Below are 23,488 nucleotides of genomic sequence, written 5' to 3' on the forward strand. Positions count from 1 at the left end.
ACCTACAGCACAGTAATCAGAAGGAAACACCCTCACCTACAGCACAATAATCAGAAGCAAACACCCTCACCTACAGCACAATAATCAGAAGGAAACACACCCTCACCTACAGCACAATAATCAGAAGGAAACACACCCTCACCTACAGCACAATAATCAGAAGGAAACACACCCTCACCTACAGCACAATAATCAGAAGCGAAGAGTGTATTGTGGTCTCGGTCAGCTCCAGCTGATCGGCTTGTCCAGGGAGATGATCCAGCTTTATAGAGTAATCCCACAGCACGCCACAGGAGTCAAGGCAAGGACTGTTCATCTCAGCCTCCAAGGAGCCTCAAGTTTGCCCATCTGTGTCTGTATGTGCCATGGGACCTACAGCCACATGCTACAGTAGCAGGTCTAAATGCTTCTCCTTAGCTGCTAAGATTGTGGTGTAGTGATATTCGTATTAGACATTGCGTAGTAAGGTACGGGACAAAAGCATTGGTATGGTCTCACAAACATGAGACCCTGATCCATTTAACTTTATTTATTGCTTTTATTTGTTTACAGAGTACTGCTTATGACACATACATACAGTAAAGCTCATTTCATAGGACATCAAATGTTACATTTCTAATCTCTCTCAATGACAACTCAATAGAATTAGCAGATATACAATACATCCTTTAGAATCCATACAATAGATGTCTGCCCAGTAACTCCAGGAACAGAGTTTCAGTGCTGTCAAATCCACTCTGATTGGATTAGAGCCTTTCAATGATTTTCCATTGATTAGAGGAGAAGACAGGTTGCTTAAGATAGTCAACCTTTCTAGTTCCTGATTAGTTAGATGTCATGGTTCTAATTGTGTCTCAAGACCGATAGACCAACATACACACAGAGAGGGGTCTAATTAGCTAAAGGACATTGTTTGTTAAAGGGAATTGTACAGAAATATTGTAGACTTTTAAGACACTACTCATTCATAAATAATGAACCCTATGCGCAATGTGTCTATCATGACCCTTTGGGCATGAGCAAAGTACTGTCTTGTACACCTGTAATAGAACTTGGCCCATTCTGCATCTACAGGATGTTAGTTTGTGTTTCTCCCATATAGCACACACAAGGCCCATTCCACAGAAGATAGGATGAGAGGACTTAAGAAGTCTCCGCTTGATCTTTGGTAAGCAGGGTATTTAAAATGTATAGCTGTGTGAACCTTTGAATCTGGCTGGAATTCAAACTCAAATCTCATCAGATCTGCTTAGTCAGGTTCTAAAGATACCAAAGATTGACTGGGTGATTTGACACCTCCTAGCAAGCGTGAGAGAAAAAAGGTTTTACATATAGTTTACACGTCAATCAAGGACATTTCATCATTTTAAATGTTTATGTTTTATTTAGTTACTAGGTGATAAAACTATATTCCTTTGGAACTTGTAAGATGTATGTCATCACCTTTGAACGATTATTTAATTAAAATCCTTGCTACGGATCAAGTAGGTATAAATGTGATATTGTGTATATTCCAAGTAGCAATAACATTCTCAGTTCATAGATCAAAAGTGCAGTTTACAGTATTGTTTCCAAAGTTTACAATACACATATGCATTACCTGATGCTTGAATGCATATTCAAGTCAATCAATATTGAGATTGTACACACTAGAAGATTGTGAGGCTTAACTCTGCTCTTAAAACACAAAGTAGAAAATATCTGACAATCAAAAAATATAACTTCTTTGCATATTAACATTAACATACCCTTACAAGGCTCATAAGCGCTTATATTTTTGAGCATCGAGACTATCATCATCAGCCCAGGTTGGTGGGGCTGCTTGTCTCAAGTTTGGGTAGTCTTGGGTTTGAGGAACCTGAGGATTGTACAGTTTCTATCTCTACAGATTTCCACTCTGTAATATCTTTGTTTTTGATGTTTTAATATTACTGAGACATTCTGTAGTATTCAGACATATCAGACGTGATTTCTGCTCTCACTCAGGAGAGGATGATTTACCAGCGGTTTCCTCGGTCGCGTGGGAGGCCCGATGGGAGTGGACCTTAAGAGATGATGCATGTTTTGGACTTTCCTCCATCTCCTGCATCTCCTTTCTTGTCTGCGTCTTCCAGTTTCTTTTTCTCCTCCTCAATCTTGGCCATCTTGGCTGCGTGGATGTCAGCCAGCTCCTTCCAGTGCACTCTGTTGTTGTTCAGGCCATCAAACATGGGAGTGATCTCTTTATGGAACCTGGAAAATTCCTGTCACAGAAAGAAACAGGGGCCCCGGTTTACAGCATGTAGATGCTAGTCCTGAACCATCCTTCACCCTGGAGCGCACACACACACACACACACAGATCCTGGGGCTAACATTCCTGCTGTTGAGGAATCATGTGCACTCTTGCATTTATTGTAATCTAAGAATCCATGTCTGTCACTCAAAAGGATCGATTGTTCTTGGAGGAACCTGTTGTCCCTTTTGGTGAGGAAAGATGCTAAAATAAATTTTTCTATACAAACCTTGTACACAAATGAGCAGACAAAGTCAATGAAACCGCACTGCATCTTGGGTAACTCAGCTGAGCAGTTCCTGTCCATCATGGGCTGAGAAGAGAGGAAACAGATCCTAGGAGTCAACATGGTTTTCACATAAAAAACCTACACACTGGGATCTGAATGACCAAACTCTTACACTGCAAACACGTGTAACGTATCACGTTAGAACATCTCTTATAATGGAAAGGAAATGTTAATAAAACCTATTTACCACATGTCCGTATAAACATCCATACTCCATGCTGTACACAATATACAATATAATCTGCTTCCTATGAAGCGAACAGATCGAAGGACTCACAATGGGCTGCTGGTCCAGAACGCTTCTCTCGAGGTCTCCCTGCTCCCAGAACTCTGCAGCTACCATCAGAGCAACCTGGAGACAAGCAGACAGGGCATTGCTTTAGTGTGCAGAACTGTCTATCAAAAGAATGGCTTAAGATTGAAGGACTGTAGTAAATGTGAGCCCACCCACCTTACTCTGGACCTCCCAGGGCTTGGTGATAGCAGACAAGTCACAGCCTGTCATCATCATGGCCCTGCAGGAGAGTTAGAGAAAGAGAAGTAGAGGGAGAAAGGGAAAGTTAATATTTGTTAATATTAAGGTGAAACAGTAACTATAATGATCGTTTTCAGTTTCATTTTAAATGATAGGCAGGGTCATCATCACGAACAGGACATAGAACATACATGACAATTTCCTTTCTGATGGCATTGTTGGCAATGTGGGCAATCGCATCCGCCTCAACCATGGGCTCAGTGGCATCAACAATCTTCTGGAACATTGTTCTCTTTCTGAAGAAGTGACACATACATGAAGTTCAGCTATGTATATGAGATGAACATGTATATGAGACACACAGAATAACCCGACAACAATGGTGTGTAATGAATGTGGTCTCTGGTTCTTGATGTATAGTCAACTGTCTATAAGAACAGACTTTTCTTAGGAGGTAGTAGCCCATGCGGAACCATAAAAAAAACAAGAGACCAGACATGAGCAGAGATGTTGGATGTTGAACCCACTTAAAGTACAAGGCCAGATCTGTGGCAATGATGCAGACGTCAAATAAGTGCTGGACGGTCTCGAACTGGCGCTTTTGGAGGTTGCAGAAGATGTTCAGGCTCTGGTGGGGGGTAGAGGGGGGGGATGGAGGGGAGGGAAAGGAGGAGGAGGAAGGAAGAGGGAAAGAGGACAGAAAGCTGTTGTCTGAACATCAACAACCACTGAGAATCCAGGTCATGTTGTGTCTTCTGTTCTATCCGTACCTCCTCAGCCATGAGACTCTTACTGTACTCCAGATGATGCCTCTCCATGATGGAGGAGCCATGGAGGCGAGCCAAGGGAGAACCACTCCTGGAGGTCAGGCAGACAGCAGAGGGTCAGGGGTCAACATCAGCATGTGTACAATGCTGTGTGAATGCTATGATAAACGAGGAGAACTTGCTTAGTCTGGTAGAGATTGTTGGTCCCTCTGTGGTCAATATCGTGGCAGAATGCAGCGGCCACCATGGCAAAGGCATCCAGGTCGGAGTAGTACCTCCTCAGTTTCCCTGTCTGAAGGGATGGGTTCAAGGTGAGCTTTCTACATTAGTAGTTGACCTCAGCTGTAGCTTGACGCTAATGGATAAGCTGTGCCCTGCTAACTGTCCAGGGACTAGAGAAGGATAGACCACAACTAAAGTACATAGGCCAGAGACAGGGACACCCTGGCCAGCCAGACCAGACTTACCTGTAGCAGACAGAACATAGTCTGGCCCACATTGAAACCATGTCTCCAGTTGTGGTAGGTGATGTCACGGTAACCCTTTCTGACAGTGTACATCCATCGTGTCAGAGTCTGATTGGACCAGACAGAAGAGAGAGGGATAAACAATCTGATATGAACCAACCAAACATGGTCATCGCACCAAAAAGATGTGGCTAAACCAATAAAGTGTGAGACTTAGTAGGAGAGAATGCAGCACATTACATTGATAAACATAATGCAGATGGTACTTGCTTAAAAACAGCAGGTCTACTGACCTCTGCAGGCACTTTGAACTTCTCCACAATGTTGAGTTCAAAGAAGCAACGGATTCCACATTTAATGAGGTTGTGCTCTGTCACAGGGAAGTCACTGAAGTGAAACTCTAACAGATCCACATCTTTGGCCAGAGGACAGGTGGCTCTCTACAAGCCCAACAGAAAAGAATCCAAAGGTAATGGGTCAGAACGGATGGATGCACATACAGACAAGCAAACAAGCCATCAGTGTATAGACAAACCTACCAATAGTTTGTACATCTCCTTCTGGTCACAGTCTTCAGGGTCCTGATCAAACTTCTCCTTAGTGTTCTGTTTAAGAACAGAAAAAGGTTTAGGGACACCTTGAGGACACGGTTGATGCCAAGCAAAGACATATTTTACATGATCAATTCAACCCCTCTCTCCTAGTTCTTGGTATGAAATCACAGTTGGAAAAGGGTTTTAAGGTTTTGAGTTAGGAAGTAGACGAAAGTATTTATTCTCACCAGGATGCTTTGCATCTCAGTATTGGTGCACCTAGTCTGGCACAACAGCATCTCCTGGGCAATATCCTTCCTGTTCTCCATCTTGTTCAACCTATCATATGTGTCACAGTTCAGCACCGACCAGCCCAGGAACTGGGTGAGGGCCTGGAACAAAGGACCCCAAAATGTTACAGACATACAGTATATTTGCTAAATATCTGAACGTCCATATACAGGCCACAAAAGAAAACGATAATAAAAAAACAGAAAGAGAGAGACAAGTTCACCTCAGTGATCTGTTCGTCGTGCTCGTCAAAAGGTTTGCCATCCTTCCTGTTGAAGAAGGTGGCAATGCCAACTATTTCTTCCTTTTTGTTGACAATGGGAAGCGACAAGACGTTCTTTATGACGAATCCCTTATCGTCAACAGCCTCTTTCTTGAAGACAAACATCAAGATGGAATTAGAGACATGTCAAAGTCTTATCTGGAGTACAATAAAAACCTGTGGTCAAGCTTACCTGGAATGTAAAGTAGTCATCAGCAGCAACGTTCATCATGTTGCAGATCTGCATGAAGGGGGAAAACAGATGTGAGTTGACATAAACTCATTGGATACAAGTGCTTTTATCCTGTGGCGACGACATATGTGTTGCACTATCAACTTACAAAGCCATTCTCAGACACATAGGTCGGCAGCCCACTGACAAGAGCCCAGTGGTCAACTGGAGGTCCCCTGTAAAGAAAGAGAGGAAAATAGGTCAACAAGATACACCTGCTGACCAGTGTCCCACAAGTCATGAAACTCACGGTATGACTTTGATTTCCTCTTTCTCTCCCTCCAGGAGATAGTCGATGATCTTGTAGAAGATCACTTCCTGTTTGGGGAGAACGAAAGTATAAACATCCATCGTCACCTTTTGGTTTTTCATTCTCTTCCTTCTCATCATGGTAATACTACCGATGTGAATGTGAGGAAAGCAGTACTAGGCTAGGATCAGATCTTACCCTTCCGTCTGGGGTCTTTGGCCCCTTGTATGGCTCCACATCTCCCAGTTTTACAGGCCATTCGTCGTAGAACTCCTACATGATGAAGAACAAACAGCTATTAGGAACTGGCCATTGATAATTATAATAATGTTAGCAATTTGCAAGTGCGTCCTGGAAACTGACCTTTTCTTTGGTCATGTCCAGCAGGCCAACGGAGTAGCGTTCACAATTGAGGTAGATTCTCACAGTATAGAGGGCTTTGTGGAACTGTCTCTCAATGTCTGTCAACTCCTCAAATACCTTGCTGGCAGACCACAGAAGCACCTGGTGACAACCACAGGACAACAATGGAGAAGAGTGTGCACCCCTTCACAAGGGTATGGTAAGGTAATGGTTTGTTTATGTCTGACTGAATTTTACCAAACACTCCATACTCTCTCTCTCTCTCTCTTAGGCCCACACACAGAGTTAATGCTTGATGGTGATTTGTTTACCTGACTCCTTCTAGACTCCACGTTGAACATGTACATGGTGTGATGCTGGAGGGCTATAACTGTTGCAAAGGTCATGTACTTGTTGAAGAGCTAAGAACAAAATCAGATTAAGAGGTGTCATCATTTGGCAATACAACAACTGGGAGGATTCCTCTTCCCATTTTCTCTTTATTTTCTCTGGAGAATCAGAACTCATGAGGTATTCCCACTGTTCTGATGGAGGGCACCATCAGAGGAAGGGGACACAGTGGAAACAAAGGTTACCAAGGGTCAGAGAATGGAGCCCCTTCTCTGTCTGTTCCCAAAACAATGTTAGTGGCAGTGCTGTCCTTTAAGTCCTTCTGTCAGGTCATAGCACTAATACCCTGTCTCACACTATCATGACAACCTTTTTTTCTGGCCCAGATTAGCGGTTTTCACTGTCCCTCCTCTGCCCCTGCAACCACTGAGGGGGTGATTAACCAGGCCAGGACAGAGCAGCTAAACCTGGCTTGACTTGGCTCAGTTCAGTGTTGTTAAAAAGGTGTAAATTGTAAACTAAAGTAGGCAATTCTCCTTCTTCTGGAATATTTCACTATAGAGGAGGTGGAGGATGGGGAATATTTATATAAAGAGGTGGGGGAGGAATGCATCTGAACGTTAGATGTGAATATCTCAGACAGGGAAGAGTGTCAGAGTGTTTGCATAACCTTACGTCTTCATCCTGCTTGCTGAATTCATTGGCTCCGATCTTGTTGAGTACCATAACAACACCCAGGCATTCTTTTTCAGCCAGGATGGGATATGTAAGCATGTTCTTGGTCTTGTAGCCTGTCTGCTTGTCCACAAAGTCACTGAAACGTTTGTTCTGGGTAGAAGCATATGGAGAAAAAGATCTTACTGGAATGATCACTGACTTCAATCACAGACAAGACAATTTAATAACAAAGGGCTCTGTGCCTTTGATTATAGAACATTACATGTATTTATTTGAAATTCCTTTGTTCTACGTATTTATACATCTACTAAAAATAAAAACTAGATCCTGCAACATAAATGAAACCTGATGGGCCTTATAGTCTACTGAAATCATGATGTCCGTTTTTCATTTCCATTTAAAAACTCACCCTGAAGTAAAAGTCACAGCAAACAGGTTTGTTAACTAAAGATTTTGTTCTTGTATAAAAACGGAATTATGTATTAACCCAAAACATTAACAGATACGCTGACTACTAATTATTTTAGGTCCATATAATAACTGATCCTATTAAAGTGGTCAATTCATGGACAATTAAAATATAAATAATTATACAATGGGTAAAATAAATAGTAAAAAATATATATTAATGTAGATCTGATAATTATTTATTAAATTAAGTCAATATACATAATTCAAAGTAAGACGTTTTTCAAGGGTCAGGTCGACCCGCCAGTCATTTCATTGCACTCTTTTAAGAACACACTGTGGCAATTACCTGTGTCACGTCGGCAACGACAACTGGCTTTTTGGAGTGTGCCGTAAACCCTACTATACCAATGTCGGTGGGGAACACTATCTCAGTCGTAGGGCTAACCAAATTCGATTCATATTTGGATGTTGGGGTCACGTCAAAAAGCAGTGTCGTAAGCTCAGGTATTCCATTTCTTGATCTGCATATAAAAAAGCTGCACCTGTCGGCATTTATCAGCATGCAAACTCTCTGCAAGACCTTGTGCATGGCCTTTTCCATAACGGCGACAGTCTTCATCTCAGTGATCAGGTCAAAGATGATAGCGGACTCCTGGATTTGGGAGACATCTTTGAACGAAGCCGGATCGCTGATCTCAAGCTTCTCTGCGAATGCGGCCGCGAGCGCTTCGGGGCGCAGCTTCTTGTCAAAGTACTCTTTTGCAAATTGGGGGTTATTCTCCAAGTACTTCTCCACGCTATCCTTGTCTGCCATTTTGAACTGTTTTACCTTTCCCTCTCTTTGACTCTTATTGAAGCATCACTCGAAGGAAGCTAGAAGGAAAGCAGCCCTCGACAGGTGTCTCTGGGTCTCTAATGGCCTCCGTTCGCGGCGCAGACGTGCATCCTCCGCTGATGTCCCTGAGCAAATCACGAAAACCTCTTCACTCTCAGACAAGCTGGCAGAATGTTGTGGCTTAGAAGCTGAAAGGATCAAAGTGGCCGCTAATTAATGTGACGTCACGACATTAAACCCCCTAAGCTTCCTTAACCTGCAAATCCCGAGACTGATCATTTTATATTGGACAATCCCATCTGAGGGAGGTAAGGCAGGTTGGTATCTAGAGGCTACCTGTTTCTCACACAGTAAATCTATATATGGTGGAGAAGGTGTGTGCTACAGATGGTAAAAAACTGTCAGCTCCCAATCTTGAATTTACTCTTAAAAGGACTGGAGATATTGTGTAGTCAAGACAGTGGACACACTGTCACTGTCACATATTTAAATAATAAACTAAATAAAACCATTTAATATCTACTTCTGAAGTGTATCTGTTACAGAAGGCAGTCTGAAGACATACAAGGGCCACACCCTTGGTGTAAAAGGAAGGAATGAAACCATTCCAGTCCCACTCTAATTCTTGCTTAATGGATTAAAGAGGTCTTTCCCTGTCACAATGTTTGGGTATGTTACTGTCACTGACTGTCATTGTCTATTATTCAATCCAAACTGGGCTTCTAACTATGGAGCTTTGCCCAGGGATCCATGAGACAGTTCTGTGAAATGAGAGACTAAACTAAGGTAGGCTATTATTAACTAGTCACAGTATGTGTCTGTCTGACTGGCAAACCCAGGAGTGCCCCCATATTTTAACCACAGAGATTACCACAGATTTAACAGACATCACAAAGGGTTTGTGTGTATGTGTGTGCATGTGTGCGTGTGTGTGTGTGTGGCACAGGTGCTGAATCCAAGTCATACTGTAAGGCAATAAAAAGACCTGCATCATTAGGACTTGGCAGCATAAATCCCAGATTAAGTAAAAGTGATTACTGGGATGTCCTCCCAGAGAGAGAGAGAGAGAAAGAGAGAGAAAGAGAGAGAGACAAAGGGGCACAGAGAAAGAGAGAGAAATACACAGGAGGAAGTGAAACATAGCTTGGCCATTTGGGTAACCACATGGACACAGTGGAGAGGTTTATCTGATAAGAAGAGCCAGGAAAGCCACGAGATGGCCCTTTGTGAGGTAACAAGTGGACAGCTTTGGCCTGTGTGCTGTGGTGGGGTGACCAATACTATGAGAGTCTTGGGATAGTCCTTGGATATGATATGAACATGAAGAGTGTCTTTAGTCTTGTCTTGTCATGTCCAATTAAACTAGAAAATCTCAAGTATCTAAAGTAAAATGTCAAAAGTATTAGGCCAGAGACCCTATTTGTCCAAGTATCTAAAGTAAAATGTCAAAAGTATTAGGCCAGAGACCCTATTTGTCCTGACAAAAGAAAATGTATGGTGGAGGCTCAAAGAATTGAGAATGTGAGAGAAATATTAAAAGAAAAAAGTTAGACAGAAAAGGTGAAGTTGTAAAGTACTAGAACTGAGCTCTGCACCAAGGTGACAGGAATCCTCCCCAAGCTGGCCGTCTGGGGCTGTTGTCACAATGCCATGTCAAATCTGAAAAAGTTGTCTCCCTTGGTTAATGCATTGCAGTACGGTAGCTTGGTTGTGTCTGAAATACATTACGTTTATTATTTTATCAAAATAAATTTAATGTAGATAACAGAAATTATTTAAATGCATTTTTTCTACACAAGGGCCTTGAGGGAAAGATTTAAAGGTCTGATGTGGCATGCATGGATGGACCCCACTAGTTATGCCGTTTTGGGGTACTTCTTTCAGAACACTCCACAAACTGATTACTGTATACATACAGTACATGTTTCAGTAACATATAGTTTATACAACCTTGGAAAGGCATAAGCACATTTCTCATGGACATATTCATGTTTTTGCTGTCAGCATGAAAGCCATTTCAAGGGTCTATGAATGCTTTTTCGATTAGCCATGATTATATAACCGGCAGATGTTTGGCCCCTAGTCTGGAGGTGGTGTTTACTTTACTGAGAAAGTGTGCCCCAGGGCTGGGTTATATACACGATCCCAGGAAGCAAAAAGGCTTCTTTGTAAAAAAAGAAAAAAGAAAAAGAGGACTTTTTTGATGCACAGATTTACTTAAAAATAGAGGGAAGCTGGGTTTAACATGTTAATAGAAATACACAACTATGCAATGTAGATGGAAGATGGTCCAAGGCAAACAATAACCAGAGGCTGATAAACAGAAGAAAGTGTCAGTGGACATAGGCTGATCTCTGTCTCCACTGCTGGGAATATACAGTGTGTTACTGGGAATCAGTGCCCTCACAGCCTGATCCTCACAGCCCTGCAGAAACTTCAGCAGCAATGCTGGGCTTGAACCTTGCTCTTGTTTATACACTCTCCAAGTGTTTCAGGCCGAAAACAGAGTTGAATAAATCTCTTATCGTTGGAAGGATAAAACTACCAGTGTTAAATCATTCATCAACTTTGTTTGATCACTGCACAGGTTTTTTTTTAGTTCCACGTCATGCTTGGGGGTTCAAATCACACCCAATGGACGAAATAGTACTGATTTAATACATTTGAAGATTTGGAAGGATTTAGACTTTGGGTTGAATTACAATGTTGTCTGTTTGGTGATAGTAGCAGACAGGCAATTCTGTCAATTCTCCCAGATGAAACTCAAGCAAGAGATTCTGGGCTTTGCAGAAGGTAAGGAAGTAAATGACATTAGCTAGAAAACACAAGTCACAACGCCTGGGAGAAGGTAGAGACAGCAAGCTAAAACATGCTCCATACTCTTGAACTCTTCGCCTCTTAGAACTTATATATGTGGGGGCTTACATAACCACTCACTCACTCACTCTCTCTCTCTCTCTCTTTCTCTCTCTCTCTCTCTCTCTCTCTCTCTCTCTCTCTCTCTCTCTCTCTCTCTCTCTCTCTCTCTCTCTCTCTCTCTCTCTCTCTCTCTCTCTCTCTCTCTCTCTTCTCTCTCTCTCTCTCTCTCTCTCTCTCTCTCTCTCTCTCTCTCTCTCTCTCTCTCTCTCTCACTCACTCACTCACTCACTCACTCACTCACTCACTCACACTCATTTATTCACACATACTCACTAACTCACTCACATACTGCCAGGCCAAACGACTGTGATTTATTGATCCCTTTTGATGCACGGTGAGGTTCTCGGGAGGTGAATGCACTCAACATGTCATGTTCCAGATGTTTCTATCTGCATACCTCATAGCTCTTTCATAAGGCCTCCGTAACAGATACTTTAACCCTCGTGCTGCCTTCGGGTCACATGACCCAAAGGTTCATAACGAACCATCATTGTGTTTACCCAATTTTACCCAATACAAAAACAAATTAAAATAATTTTCTTTTAAACTTTGCAATGTGGGGGGTCTGAGACAGCCCAACGGTTAAAAGAAAATGCTTCACTTTGTCTTTGTATGCGGTAAATCTGTCGCAATACGACGGTGGGTCACAATGACTGATGGGTCAGAATGACCCGAAGATAACACAAGGGTTAAACAACACATGTTTGAGCCAGGGGTAAAATGTGCAGCGTGCAACTTAAGAACGGGACGTGCCAACTGAGTTACGCAAATATCGGGGGGAGGTAAAGAAGGTGGCGAGCAAGAGCGAACAGGAGAGGAGAGGCTGTTTTTTAGGGGCCGTCCCAGGTCTCCAGTTGTTGTTGTTATGCAAGTCAGTCTGTGGTATATAAAGGCTGACTTGGGGGTGAAGCACCACAGGACCTCTGAGAAGCATCTCATCCAGATTTTTCTTTTGAAGGTATTGAAAGAACTTTCGTGCTGCACAAACAGGAATTGTGACATTGTGACGTCCACCTATAGCTGTACTCTGTCAGGATTCACCTTTTTGAAAGCCGATGCAATCTTTCCTAAAATGCTTTTTTTGATAGCTGATAGAAGGGTATGAGCATGATGGGTGTATTGCTGTTCTCCTTATGTCTGGCTCTGTCTCCACAGATCTGCTGAAGATTGAGGCAGGATGCTGAGGATAGCTGTGGTTCTCTCTATCCTGGCAGTGTGCTTGGCACAGGACTGTCAGGTTGCCAACATCAAGGTCAAGGAGAACTTTGACAGAAACAGGGTGAGTGGCCATTGGCAAATATTTAACTCTCTAATTACAAAAAAATCCTAAACGCTTCTTGAAAAACATACATTCAATGTTTAGGGATTCGATTCTGAAATATAATTTAAATTGTATCAGTTCATGTGTAAAATAGCATGAATTGAATGACGAAACTACAAAATAGTATGGTGAGCTAGCCACTGATGTGAACTTTGCTCCGTCATTGCAGTACACAGGCACCTGGTATGCTGTGGCCAAGAAAGATCCGGTTGGTCTGTTCCTTCTGGACAACGTGGTCGCCCATTTCAAAGTGGAGGAGGGCGGGAAGATGACAGCCACTGCCCATGGCAGGGTCATTATTCTGAAGTAAGGCCACTTTTACACTCCACCAATCGCTCAATCTTAGCTCTCGGGGTCCAAACTAAGGATTTAAGCATGACATGAGAGGTATAAAAGCTACCTGCAATTCCAAATAATTTGCATTGATACGTTTTCTTTCAGACACACTGATAACCTGTGACTCTTTCCAGATAAGACTGATAGCTAAGTCCCAGCAAAGTAAAACCACTGATGCATTCAATATCATTGACCCTCCTGTCTCTACTCCACTCCTCCCCTCTCTGCTTTCCTTCCCCGTCTGCCTCACAGCAACTGGGAGATGTGCGCTAACATGTTCGGCACCTTCGAGGACACTCCTGATCCCGCCAAATTCAAGATGAGATACTGGGGGGCTGCCTCTTACCTGCAGACTGGGTGTAAGTAAGCGGAAAACACCAACCATCACCATGACACACCTCACTGTACGACAGCTAATTCAAGATTGCCTGATTTCTGATTTCCATGTTGACATGTCCTCAAAATATTGGGGTTTGTGTTGAGTTATAGTAGAAGGCTATGGTACAGACCCAGTCTGGACTGAGAGGGGCCAGTCCTCCAACATCATCATAATTGAACATTAACTGAATGCCTGATGTCATGTTGGGCAGTAGTTATGTTTGCTAGCTAGTTAGGTATTTGATTTATAGTAATGTAATGACTGACTGGTGACAGGATGGAGACATCTTGACATCTCATCCTTAGGGGTTGAGACACGCATTTGTTCACCAGTTAATCATTCTAGTCATTTTTTGCCTTCCCCTATTCTTCCCACCCCCACCACCCAAACACACTATTCTTTCTTAAACCCACGCAGACGATGACCACTGGGTGATCGACACCGACTACGACAACTACGCAATCCATTACTCCTGCAGAGAGATCGACACTGACGGCACCTGTCTGGACGGCTACTCCTTCATCTTCTCACGCCACTCCACAGGCCTGCGGCCTGAGGACCAGCGCATCGTCACCCAGAAGAAACAGGAACTCTGCTTCCTCGGCAAATACAGACGCGTCACACACACTGGTAAGATGGCAATAAGTTACACACTGACCACCACTGCCATAGTTACTATCAAGGGTTGGTTATCAAAATCAACAAGGCAAAAATCAACAAGGCATTCTGACACCCAATAACATCCAGTTAAGTAAGAATCTATTGAGCAGTAATATAAAACATTTTCAGAAAACTGCTTCATAATTATAGAATAGTCAATATCAAATGTCAGGGTCACGATTCTTGTTGTCTCGGATACATGAATGTTCTCTTCTTCTCTACAGGTTTCTGTGAGAGCAGTTAATCTGGCAAACAGAATGTGATGCATCATGGGAGTAATAGTCATCTACACAACATGATAATTACACTGTAAATAAGTACAGCACAATGTTATTCAACCCACCAAATGTCACTGATCTGGACCCTTCCATGAGAAGCAAATGACTCCATGTAGCAATGGTCAGATCAGAGATGCTTGATTGATGTCACAGACATAACAATGGATGTAAAGCCTTATACTGTGATTATGACTATTTGACCCACTTTTTGAAATAAAATAGTCATACAGTACAGGTTGACTAAATATTGCCATAATTTATTTCTGAAATCTTGACTCATGTGAGGACAGAATGGCAAAAAGTTTAATCATTTAGACAATGATTTCAGAAAAACTGAGAGGACTAAGGAGGGAAGGTCATTTATTAGGAGAAAAGTTCAATTGCATACCCATCATGCTATGGACATATCTTAAAAACAAAAAAGTGTTGACAATGAGAAAGGGTTACATGTTCATGACAATGTATAGTCTATAAGCATACGAAGAGGCCGAATACTAATGGGAAACAAAACTAAATACATTTTAATTGGGCAACCTAGTCTTTTTTTTCAGAAGGTGAAAATCAGTGCATTAGTTGGTTCCCTGACTTGATAGTAAATTAAGACACAAACAGGTTTTCATGATCTTCCCATGAGATGCAGTTAATCAGCATCATGTCATTGAACCACCAGCTCAGCCTAAACCACATCAGAAAGCTGAGATGGCTACTGTCCCACCAAAGTGCCTGTTGACACATTCCTTGAATAAAGGCACCTTCATTTCCTCCTCCCGATCCAGAGGAGCTTCACTAAGCTTGGGCCCTTAAATAGTTTAGTACAAGGATTTACTTATGCAATCTCATTCCAACTTTAGACCTGCCCATTTGTAAAGTCAGGGTTGAGTCGGAAGTGAACCTTGTTCCAATACTACCAATGCCAACAAACACTGCAATACTGACATAAAGGGATGGAAAGTCTTAAATAAAAGGTAAACTAGAGAGCCAAAGAACAATGGAGAATGAGGACTTCTTTGGTATCAGATCCAAAGAGCTAGATTAAGCCTTTAAGTAACACCTTATTCACAAATAGCATCTCAACCCACAACAGTACACAAAACAGCAAGGTACTTAGAAACCCATAAATAATTATATAACTTCCATATCAAAACATCACACAAGGTTTGTAAATACTTAAACATAGAATTCAAATAAATTCAGAATAGCTTCATTTTCAATTAAAATGGTCATCGATTTATTTCAAAACAAATTACAAGTTACCAACTTGGGAATCTTGCAGCACTGATATTTTACTTTTAAAATACTATCTGTTTGTAGCCTACTCCTTATTTAGGAGAAACAATAAAACGAGCATATAAAAAACAGCATGAAAATAATCACAAACCAAAACAATATATTCCTCTTATATTTGTATAATAAAACCAAATAGCATACAAATAAAATAAAGACCAAACCGACAGAGCTGTGACAGAGCAGTGACAGACATATTCCCTTATGAATTTCCCAAGTCCACACCTTGCACAGAAACAGCCCACAGGCCTGATTGGAGCGTGTTTCCAATCCAGCTTGCCCATAAGAGAGCACAAACGGACTGCTACCATGTTGGAGTCCAACACGTGCCAAGGCAGGAGTGTGGACTGGCCTCAAATAGCACTCAAAATCCTTTCAAATACATGAGCTCCCTTAATTGATTGATTGATAGATCTGACCTGATAAGGAGAACACCACACACAAACCAATATGGCACTCAATATCAGCTTGAGCCAGCATCAGGGTTGGGTTTCTTAGAACCAGGCATCAAGTCAATCTTAAGATTCTGCATCTGGGCCTAAACGTATGTAAAGGGATTTCTAGTCTATTTGATTGAAGCCTGGTGTTGACAGGATGGGGCCCTTTTCCTAAATCTAACTGTGTTAACATTTCATCCTCATATTGCTTCAACCAATCCCTGATCAGATATGGGTCAACTGGTGACAGCGGTCATGTTTCTGTGGAGATTACCTCAAGGAGGAAAGGAGGTATGGCTGGATTGAGGACAGTGCACACAGGGCCTGGATCTGCCTCAGTTGAAGCAGTAGTCAATGTGAGCCAGCAGCTCCCGATGCTGACTGGTGGCGTACGGGGCACGGCACTTCGGGCATTCAAGGAAACTCTCGTCCAATTGGCTGGAGGGCTTGCTGGGCGAGGAGGGTGCGCGGTCATCAATGGACAGCCTCTCAAACTCCAGCTTGTTGTACGAGCTTGGCTCAGAGAAACGGCTCTGCTGTTTCTGAAAGACAGCAAATCAGATGAATCAATCAACTGACAACCTGACATTCTCTTATCAAAATAAACACATTCTTTGGCTTTTTCCCCCTTAACGGTTGCGATAAGTCAGTGCATGTTTTTACAAACGTGGCTAACAGAAAACCAAACAGGTTTTCCCAAGAAAACGTACAGAAGACTCCAGTCTGGTGATCTGGTCCCGGGCCTTTCGCAGCTCCTTCAGAACCTTTTGTAACTGGTGCTGCAGACTCTGGCGATCAAGCTTCTCGTTCTCAAAGTCTTTGGCAGAAAGCTGGACCTGGGGGGAGAGAAAAGACAGAATACAGGGGGGGGGGGGGAAGGAGAGAGAGAGAGATTTCACAATCTACCATAAGGAATGTTCTCTGTGGGCAAGCACACATGATCTTGGAAGCACGACATCTCAGAGGGTGTTTTAATATCAACTGGAGCGTGTAACCACCTGCTGTTCCAGCACAGCCATTCTCCTCTTCTCCTCATTCTGGCTCAGCAGAGACTTCTGAAGGAGATTCACCTAGAGAGGGAAAGGTGCCATTAGTTTAGAGGATGAGGAAAAACAAGAACGTCAGATTGTCAATACCTCTTCCTTTGTGTGTGAAGTTCCTTCCTGTGTGTGTGTGTGAAGTTCCTTCCTGTGTGTGTGTGTGAAGTTCCTTCCTGTGTGTGTGTGTGAAGTTCCTTCCTGTGTGTGTGTGTGTGTGTGTGTACCTGTAGCAGCAGCTCAGCAGAGCGTTTCCTCTCCTCCTCCAGCCTGACGTCCATACTCTCCAGCTCCACCCGCATCCTGTCAGTCCTCTCTGTCGAGCACTTCCTCTCCTCGCTCACAGTGTGTCTGACAAGGATACATCGGACTTTTTGTTATCATGAAAACCTTGTAATAGAAGGTACAGAAATTCCAGACACATTGGAAAAACCTATGGAAATAATGACGCATATTTTGAAGATAAATACTCATATATTGAGCACACAGACGAAAAAGCACAAATCCTCTATTGAAATGCACACTCCCATACTGAAGTGTGGTCCTACAATGAAGGGGTTAGGGTCACCTGTTGCTATGGCGTTCAGCTTGCAGCTGCTCCCGAGTCTCCTCCAGCTGGAGGCTCCTCTCCTCATACCTCCTCTGCAGCTCCCCCAGCTCAGCCTGGGCCCTGCTGGCCTGCTCCCGCTGGCCCTCGGCATCCCTCTTGGCCCCCTGCAGCAGCTGGTTGCAGTGCTCCTGCATACGGGCCTGGGCCTGGGATTTCTCTGGGGATTGGGGAGCACAGGATGGAAGAATACTTTTAATTAGGAGCCACTGGCAAGCTCTCTCACGTCTGCACACGCTCACAGTGCGTCAATGGAAAAACAAAAGCTGTGAGCGTTTTAGGGTTGGATGTGTAACAGTGCATTTTCTTCAGGATGTTTAAGAGTTCCATGCCCCGAGCTGCCGCAATAAATCTTCTAGAACAGGGAGGCCCCCCTTCCTCTGCTCTCTTCCCCTTTCTGTGGTACCATCAGTGCTGGCATCTGAATGCTGGGTCTGCTGGAGCGCCTGCAGGGCTGTGTTGGCTGTGCTGAGCTGCTGTTCCAGCTCCAGGGTGCGGGCCAAGACAGCCTTCACGTAGGCCTCTCTCTGATGGTCGTAAACAAGCCACTGCTGGTTCTTCTCCAGGGCCTTTTACGCAACCACCACAGAGAGTGAGAAGCACAAAACAGGATTAAGCATGAGCTTGATTGTGAAATACAGAAGTATTCCCCCACAGCACACATAGTAAGTTTGGAAAAGATTCACAAATTGCTTTACGCACAGATTCCATATTATGTAAACGGGGAACTTGCATTCACTGTGCAATCACCATATGTGAGTGGAGAAAGATAAGACTCTCAGTGATAGTAGTGCTGATAAATGGTTAAACTCACATCTCTCAGCTGGTCGTGGACCACTACTAGGTCCCCAGATGGAACGTGGCCGTTCTGTCAGAGAAACACACTGGTGTTAATGTCACACCTTTACAGACCTGGTAGGGAAGGCCATGTGTCTGAGGAAGACAGCCCACAACACATAGTAGAGTCGCCCCTCCTCCAAAAGCTGTCCTTAAAAGTCGGACCACAGCCATTCCACAACAGAGACTATCCTCCATCGAAATAATCTTGAGGTAGCTGGGCCTTGACGTGGTGTAACCTGAGCTTTCCCTCGACAGACAAAACATCCATGTCATAATCATATCAGCTCTAGCCCCCGAGTTACCGTCTGATCCCTGGTGAGACCCGGCATAGCTGCTCACCATGGGCGCAGACTACCTGTTGATCTCCCATAAGGCTGGATGATCTGCTCAGGGCGAGAAGGCCAGCCATCATAAGCTTGTCAAAGTTTTCCACATGATTTAACCTCAGGAGGTCCCTACTAACCAGTTCAGCCCACACTAGAGAAGAATAAGGGGCTCCATGTGTGGGGTAATGAACTAGATAGGACTACAGGGTTTTCCCTCTACGGGTTTTTGTCAAATGCTACCTCATTGACTGTTTGATGAACCAGTGCTGAAGTTATCAGGGTACCAGAGCTATTGCAAGGAAAAAAGACCATCAAGAGTTTGACACTTGATTGTTCTGATGAAAAATGATTGGTTAGAATTTAACATCAATATGCGTGAGGATTATTATTATTATTATTTTTTAAACAGTTCCTGTTTGGACTGTCCAACTGGGTTATGTCAGACAGGGAAGGCATACAAAGATCCAACACTGCCATCTAGTGGTTAAAGGTAAAATTACCTTTTGATTCAATTGACTCATTTACAGCAAGTTTCTCAGAACATACAAAAAGGCAGAAATGCCCACCAATTTCTCTTTCTCTATCACACACACACAAACCTGTAAAGCAACAGGGTCCTGTTTCTCCAGGGCCTGACATCGGGCAGAAAGAGCCGCAAACTTGTTCTTCAGGTTCTCTGTCTCCTCTGACAGAGACTGATAGAGTTTGTCTTTTTGCTCAGCCTCCCTCCTACGCTGCTCCAACTGAGACTGCAGAGATGCCACCAACTAACAGTAGAGAAAGAGGTTCCTTCAGTATGTGTTACTCTACAATAACTCAACACTACAATTATAGAAAGACAGTTCATTAACAGTAATATTGGCAACAGCCAATTTTCAATAGAATTCCCAAATTAGTGAGAGGAAAGACAGCGAGATAACATTAAGCTTTTTAAATCTTAGGCTACAGAATGAACTGTTGCTTTGCTATATGATACAAAACAATTGTATTGATCCCAGCAAATAAAGTTAAAAACACAAACATTAACTAGTAAATGATTACATTCATAACATTTGACTAAGCACAGGCTGTCTCAGGGAACCTAGCCCTCTGTGTGTGAATGGGAGACAGATTCACCTCTCCTCCCTTAGAAGATAGTTGCTGTCTGAGGGTCTCCATTTCTTGTTCCTTCACTAGTAGCTGTTGGCTGTTCCTCTCTCTCAGTGTCTCCAGGGACAGAATCCTCTGGAGAGAAAAAAAACATCAGAGAAAATACATTTAGAGTGGAATAAGACAGGAAAGGTTCTCTAATATGATATAAACTGGACATACTGTGTACTGTCACTGATTTACCCCATTAACTTTGTAAAAGGGGGGTGGAACCATTCTTAGCTAATTGAGAAAATTAAAATCCGTTTTGACTGGCATGCTATAGTTGAATGACAATTGCATCTGCACAATGACAACGTTTAGTGTTTAGCATTTTGTGTGACCACAATGAGAATGAAAGTGTGGTGGCCAATTGCGTTGTGAGGTTTTCAGAATGAGGTTACACATTTGGTAATTGGGTCTAACGGATTGAGAAAAACTGAAGTAAACTATTTTGCTTACCTCCAGAAGTTTGCTTTTGTCCGAATCTGGAGGTTTGGCAACTCGTTTGGATACCTCGTCCACCTTCCTCCGCAGATGAGCATTTTCCTTGCGGAGTCTGTCCATCTCCATCTCAGCCTTGGCGCTGTTGGACTTGAAGCCCAGCTTGTTGACGATGATCTCCTTTGCGCCTTTCGCCGCCATGTCTGGAGTGTAAACTGGACATGCAAAGATTTCCTTGTTATGTTATGAAGCAAACAATATATCTAAGTAAATCATGTTGGCCAACGAGCTAACTCTAGCTAGCGTACCTTTTCAGCTATACTAGACTTGCCAAAAAACAACTATTACTGCGTCTGGGTCACAAAGTTGACACTAACAAACCCAATTATTTTTCCAAAACGAAAATAAACAACTTACGGTGGAATATTTTTGTATCTAGCTAGCAAGACAAGCAAAATCTGGAGCTTTCGTTTTGACAGTATCTTAACACAACGGCTATAAATTGCTTCCTTGTTGATTACAAGTTTGAATACAGCGCGGTTTGCGTCATATCCGCCATGAGGAGGGATGTGCCATCAGTTGCATCATAGATGCATGGCTTCTTTGAGACGCACCCCCTCGCGGGAGCACGCGCGAACCATTTGGGCATGTGATGGGCATTCCGGCTCTTTTCGTGAGCCGGACGTTTGGCTCAGCTCACTGAAAAGAGACGGCTCTTTTGGCTCCCGAACGGCTCTTAAAAAAAAAATGTTTTAACTATGAATTTGACTATAATAGGTGTGAAAAAAATTGAATTAAATTATTAAATGAAATCATACTCTACCTTAACTGCAATGTCTTTAAAAATGCATTGATATGTTATGGCTTTCCTCCGAGTTTCGACTACTCGTCTAACTGAGTGTGTGTGAGTTGGCTCGGCCCTCCCTAATGCAGTATAATTGGTTGACACCGCGTGTATGATTGACGGAAACAGAATGTGAGGATGATCGTATGCAAGTACACGTATTTTTTTGTTGTTCTTTGAATTAGTCAATTATTTTAAATACAATTAATTCGGCTTCCGGCTCATTCGCGAACGACCCATCACTACTCGGAATCAAAAAGTGAAGGATTTCGTCTTGATATCGCAACCGGAGGGGAGACAGATGTCTCACATTATACTTTATTTTTTATAGAATTCATGTCGGTTATCTGTCAACAGAAATGAAATAGAATGTTCTCACCATAAAATCCTTTTTTAAGATTGGAAATATTACTCTTATTGTTTAAGTCAATTAAATAAATGAAAAAATAAAACATAATAATCCCCCAACCATGGACTATTCTTTTTTCAGACCTGTCCAACCTATACATACACATGTATTGGTATTAAATGCATGCTATTAAATGTTAATGATGCTGGGGTACATGGGAAGAAACGTATGTGGGGGGGAGAGCATTTCATGGCAGGCCTTGTTTTCCATTTGATGTAGACGCAATGCACCCCCTGCTAACACTGACTAGGAAAGTGTTACATGCCAGAAACTTACTCTGGTTACTCATAATAGTCCCCTCAGTGTACAGGAAGAATAATTTGATGCTAAGGTATACAGAAGAGATATTAGAGGGGGGTGCATTTCATGGCAGGCTTGCATTTCATGGCAGGCTTGTGTTCCTTCTTGCCACGAAATGCACCCCCTGCTAACTCTGACTAGGAAAGTGTTACATGCCTGAAACTTACTCTGGTAACTCATATTAGTCCCCTCAGTGTACAGTAAGAATAATTTGATGCTGGGGTATACAGAACAGACAATAGAAGGGGGGTGCATTTCATGGCAGGCTTGTTGTATTCCTTCTTGCCATGAAATGCACCCCTTGCTAACTCTGACTAGGATTAGTCCCCTCAGTTGTATGTGATGTATGTTACTGTGATCAGTATGCATAACAAGTTTCATCCATACACCACGTCTTTTACACTAAGGACAGAGGGGGAACAGATTTCCCTGGAGGCCAGAGGAAAGTGCCCCCCCCCCTGTATATTACAGTGTGGCCATTTATAAAGCAATACAGTGCTGCTGGTGATGTATGTTACTCATCTCCAATCTCCTCCACTCTCCTCTCTTTTCACTTTCAAAAAAAAGTTTCTAAAGGTTTAAAAATATTTTCAAACACATTTTTCGAAAAAAAAAGGTTCTAAATGTTGATAAACAATTTCGAAAAATGTTTTTAAAGGTAAAAAATATTTTCGAATAAGGTTTTCGAAAGGTTGAAAAAAAGTTTCACCAATTATTTTCGATTTATTTTTAAAAATAGGTTTTCATCATTGATGAGAACTCTACTGTACTGTGCTCTATTACATGCATTTTCAGTTCAGGGACAATTTACTGGAAATTAGAGTGCGATGTAGGCTACACGAGACGGATTAGCACTAGCTAGCTGTTACAGACTGAAAACAGCGACTGACTACGATTGAGCAATACAATTTACTGCTTTAAAGCCTGTATTTGAGTGCAGATTAACTGACCAACATCAAGAAATGTACCTTATGCTCATAGAAAGTAGGTAGCCTAGAGTACACTACACTATAAATTAACACACACGATTATAGAAATCACATTCAACTCATCCAAACAAGAGAAAACGTCATAATTTCGCGCACGCGCAAGGAAGGGGGGGAACGGGGAACTGGTCATTTGCATACGTTAGTGCCTACAAAGTGACGACACTTCGACCCCTATGCATTCTGGGTGTCATCAAAGCTAGCGAAAGGCCAAGAGCGGTAACTAAAACTCCCTCAGATAAACCGTACTATGAGCCAGTTACAGTGAGTGGCAGTTACCTAGCTAGCTAACAACAAAGCAGCAGCTGTGGATGCCTGTTTAATATTGAGCTCCGAGTAGATTTTTCTTCTCTTTCTTTTAACAGAAAAGGGAACATGGAAGCGCATTGATCATATTGGAAGTGACAAGGCATCCGTTTTCGAAAGTAAACTCGAGGAGTTTAGGTAACATTATTTAGCAAGCAAAGACAATAATATATTTTCATCTAATTGACTG

General features: G+C 42.6%; 2 protein-coding genes across 3 annotated transcripts; one reads left to right on the forward strand and one right to left on the reverse strand.

Moving 5' to 3' along the window:
- Positions 1-492: 492 nt before the first annotated feature.
- Positions 493-21,003, reverse strand: pde6c (phosphodiesterase 6C, cGMP-specific, cone, alpha prime). 2 transcript variants are annotated; one of them, XM_062474112.1, is made up of 29 exons: positions 20,871-21,003; positions 20,472-20,668; positions 19,998-20,105; positions 19,481-19,648; positions 18,530-18,583; positions 18,122-18,284; positions 17,677-17,875; positions 17,336-17,459; positions 17,070-17,141; positions 7,209-7,361; positions 6,515-6,604; positions 6,204-6,344; positions 6,039-6,113; positions 5,841-5,908; positions 5,700-5,766; positions 5,552-5,599; positions 5,320-5,469; positions 5,054-5,197; positions 4,812-4,877; positions 4,566-4,712; positions 4,273-4,380; positions 3,988-4,097; positions 3,809-3,896; positions 3,566-3,666; positions 3,230-3,334; positions 3,015-3,078; positions 2,841-2,915; positions 2,504-2,587; positions 493-2,243 (listed from the first exon to the last, which is right to left on the reverse strand). In XM_062474112.1, the coding sequence occupies exons 2-29, from the start codon at positions 20,652-20,654 to the stop codon at positions 2,046-2,048; spliced, it is 3,153 nt and encodes a 1,050-aa protein (XP_062330096.1). In that variant the 5' UTR covers positions 20,655-20,668; positions 20,871-21,003; the 3' UTR covers positions 493-2,045. The 2 variants fall into 2 exon arrangements, with proteins under 2 accessions (XP_062330096.1, XP_062330095.1); XM_062474111.1 differs by lacking the exons at positions 17,070-17,141; positions 17,336-17,459; positions 17,677-17,875; ... (4 more) ...; positions 20,472-20,668; positions 20,871-21,003 and adding an exon at positions 7,969-8,620 and having other exon boundaries at positions 495-2,243.
- On the forward strand, positions 12,181-14,582 carry rbp4 (retinol binding protein 4, plasma). Its single transcript, XM_062474113.1, has 6 exons — positions 12,181-12,334; positions 12,532-12,655; positions 12,867-13,003; positions 13,286-13,392; positions 13,830-14,042; positions 14,297-14,582. The coding sequence occupies exons 2-6, from the start codon at positions 12,554-12,556 to the stop codon at positions 14,314-14,316; spliced, it is 579 nt and encodes a 192-aa protein (XP_062330097.1). The 5' UTR covers positions 12,181-12,334; positions 12,532-12,553; the 3' UTR covers positions 14,317-14,582.
- Positions 21,004-23,488: the final 2,485 nt, after the last annotated feature.

This window comes from Osmerus eperlanus, chromosome 12, assembly GCF_963692335.1.
Source record: "Osmerus eperlanus chromosome 12, fOsmEpe2.1, whole genome shotgun sequence".
NCBI classification, from domain to species: Eukaryota; Metazoa; Chordata; class Actinopteri; order Osmeriformes; family Osmeridae; genus Osmerus; species Osmerus eperlanus.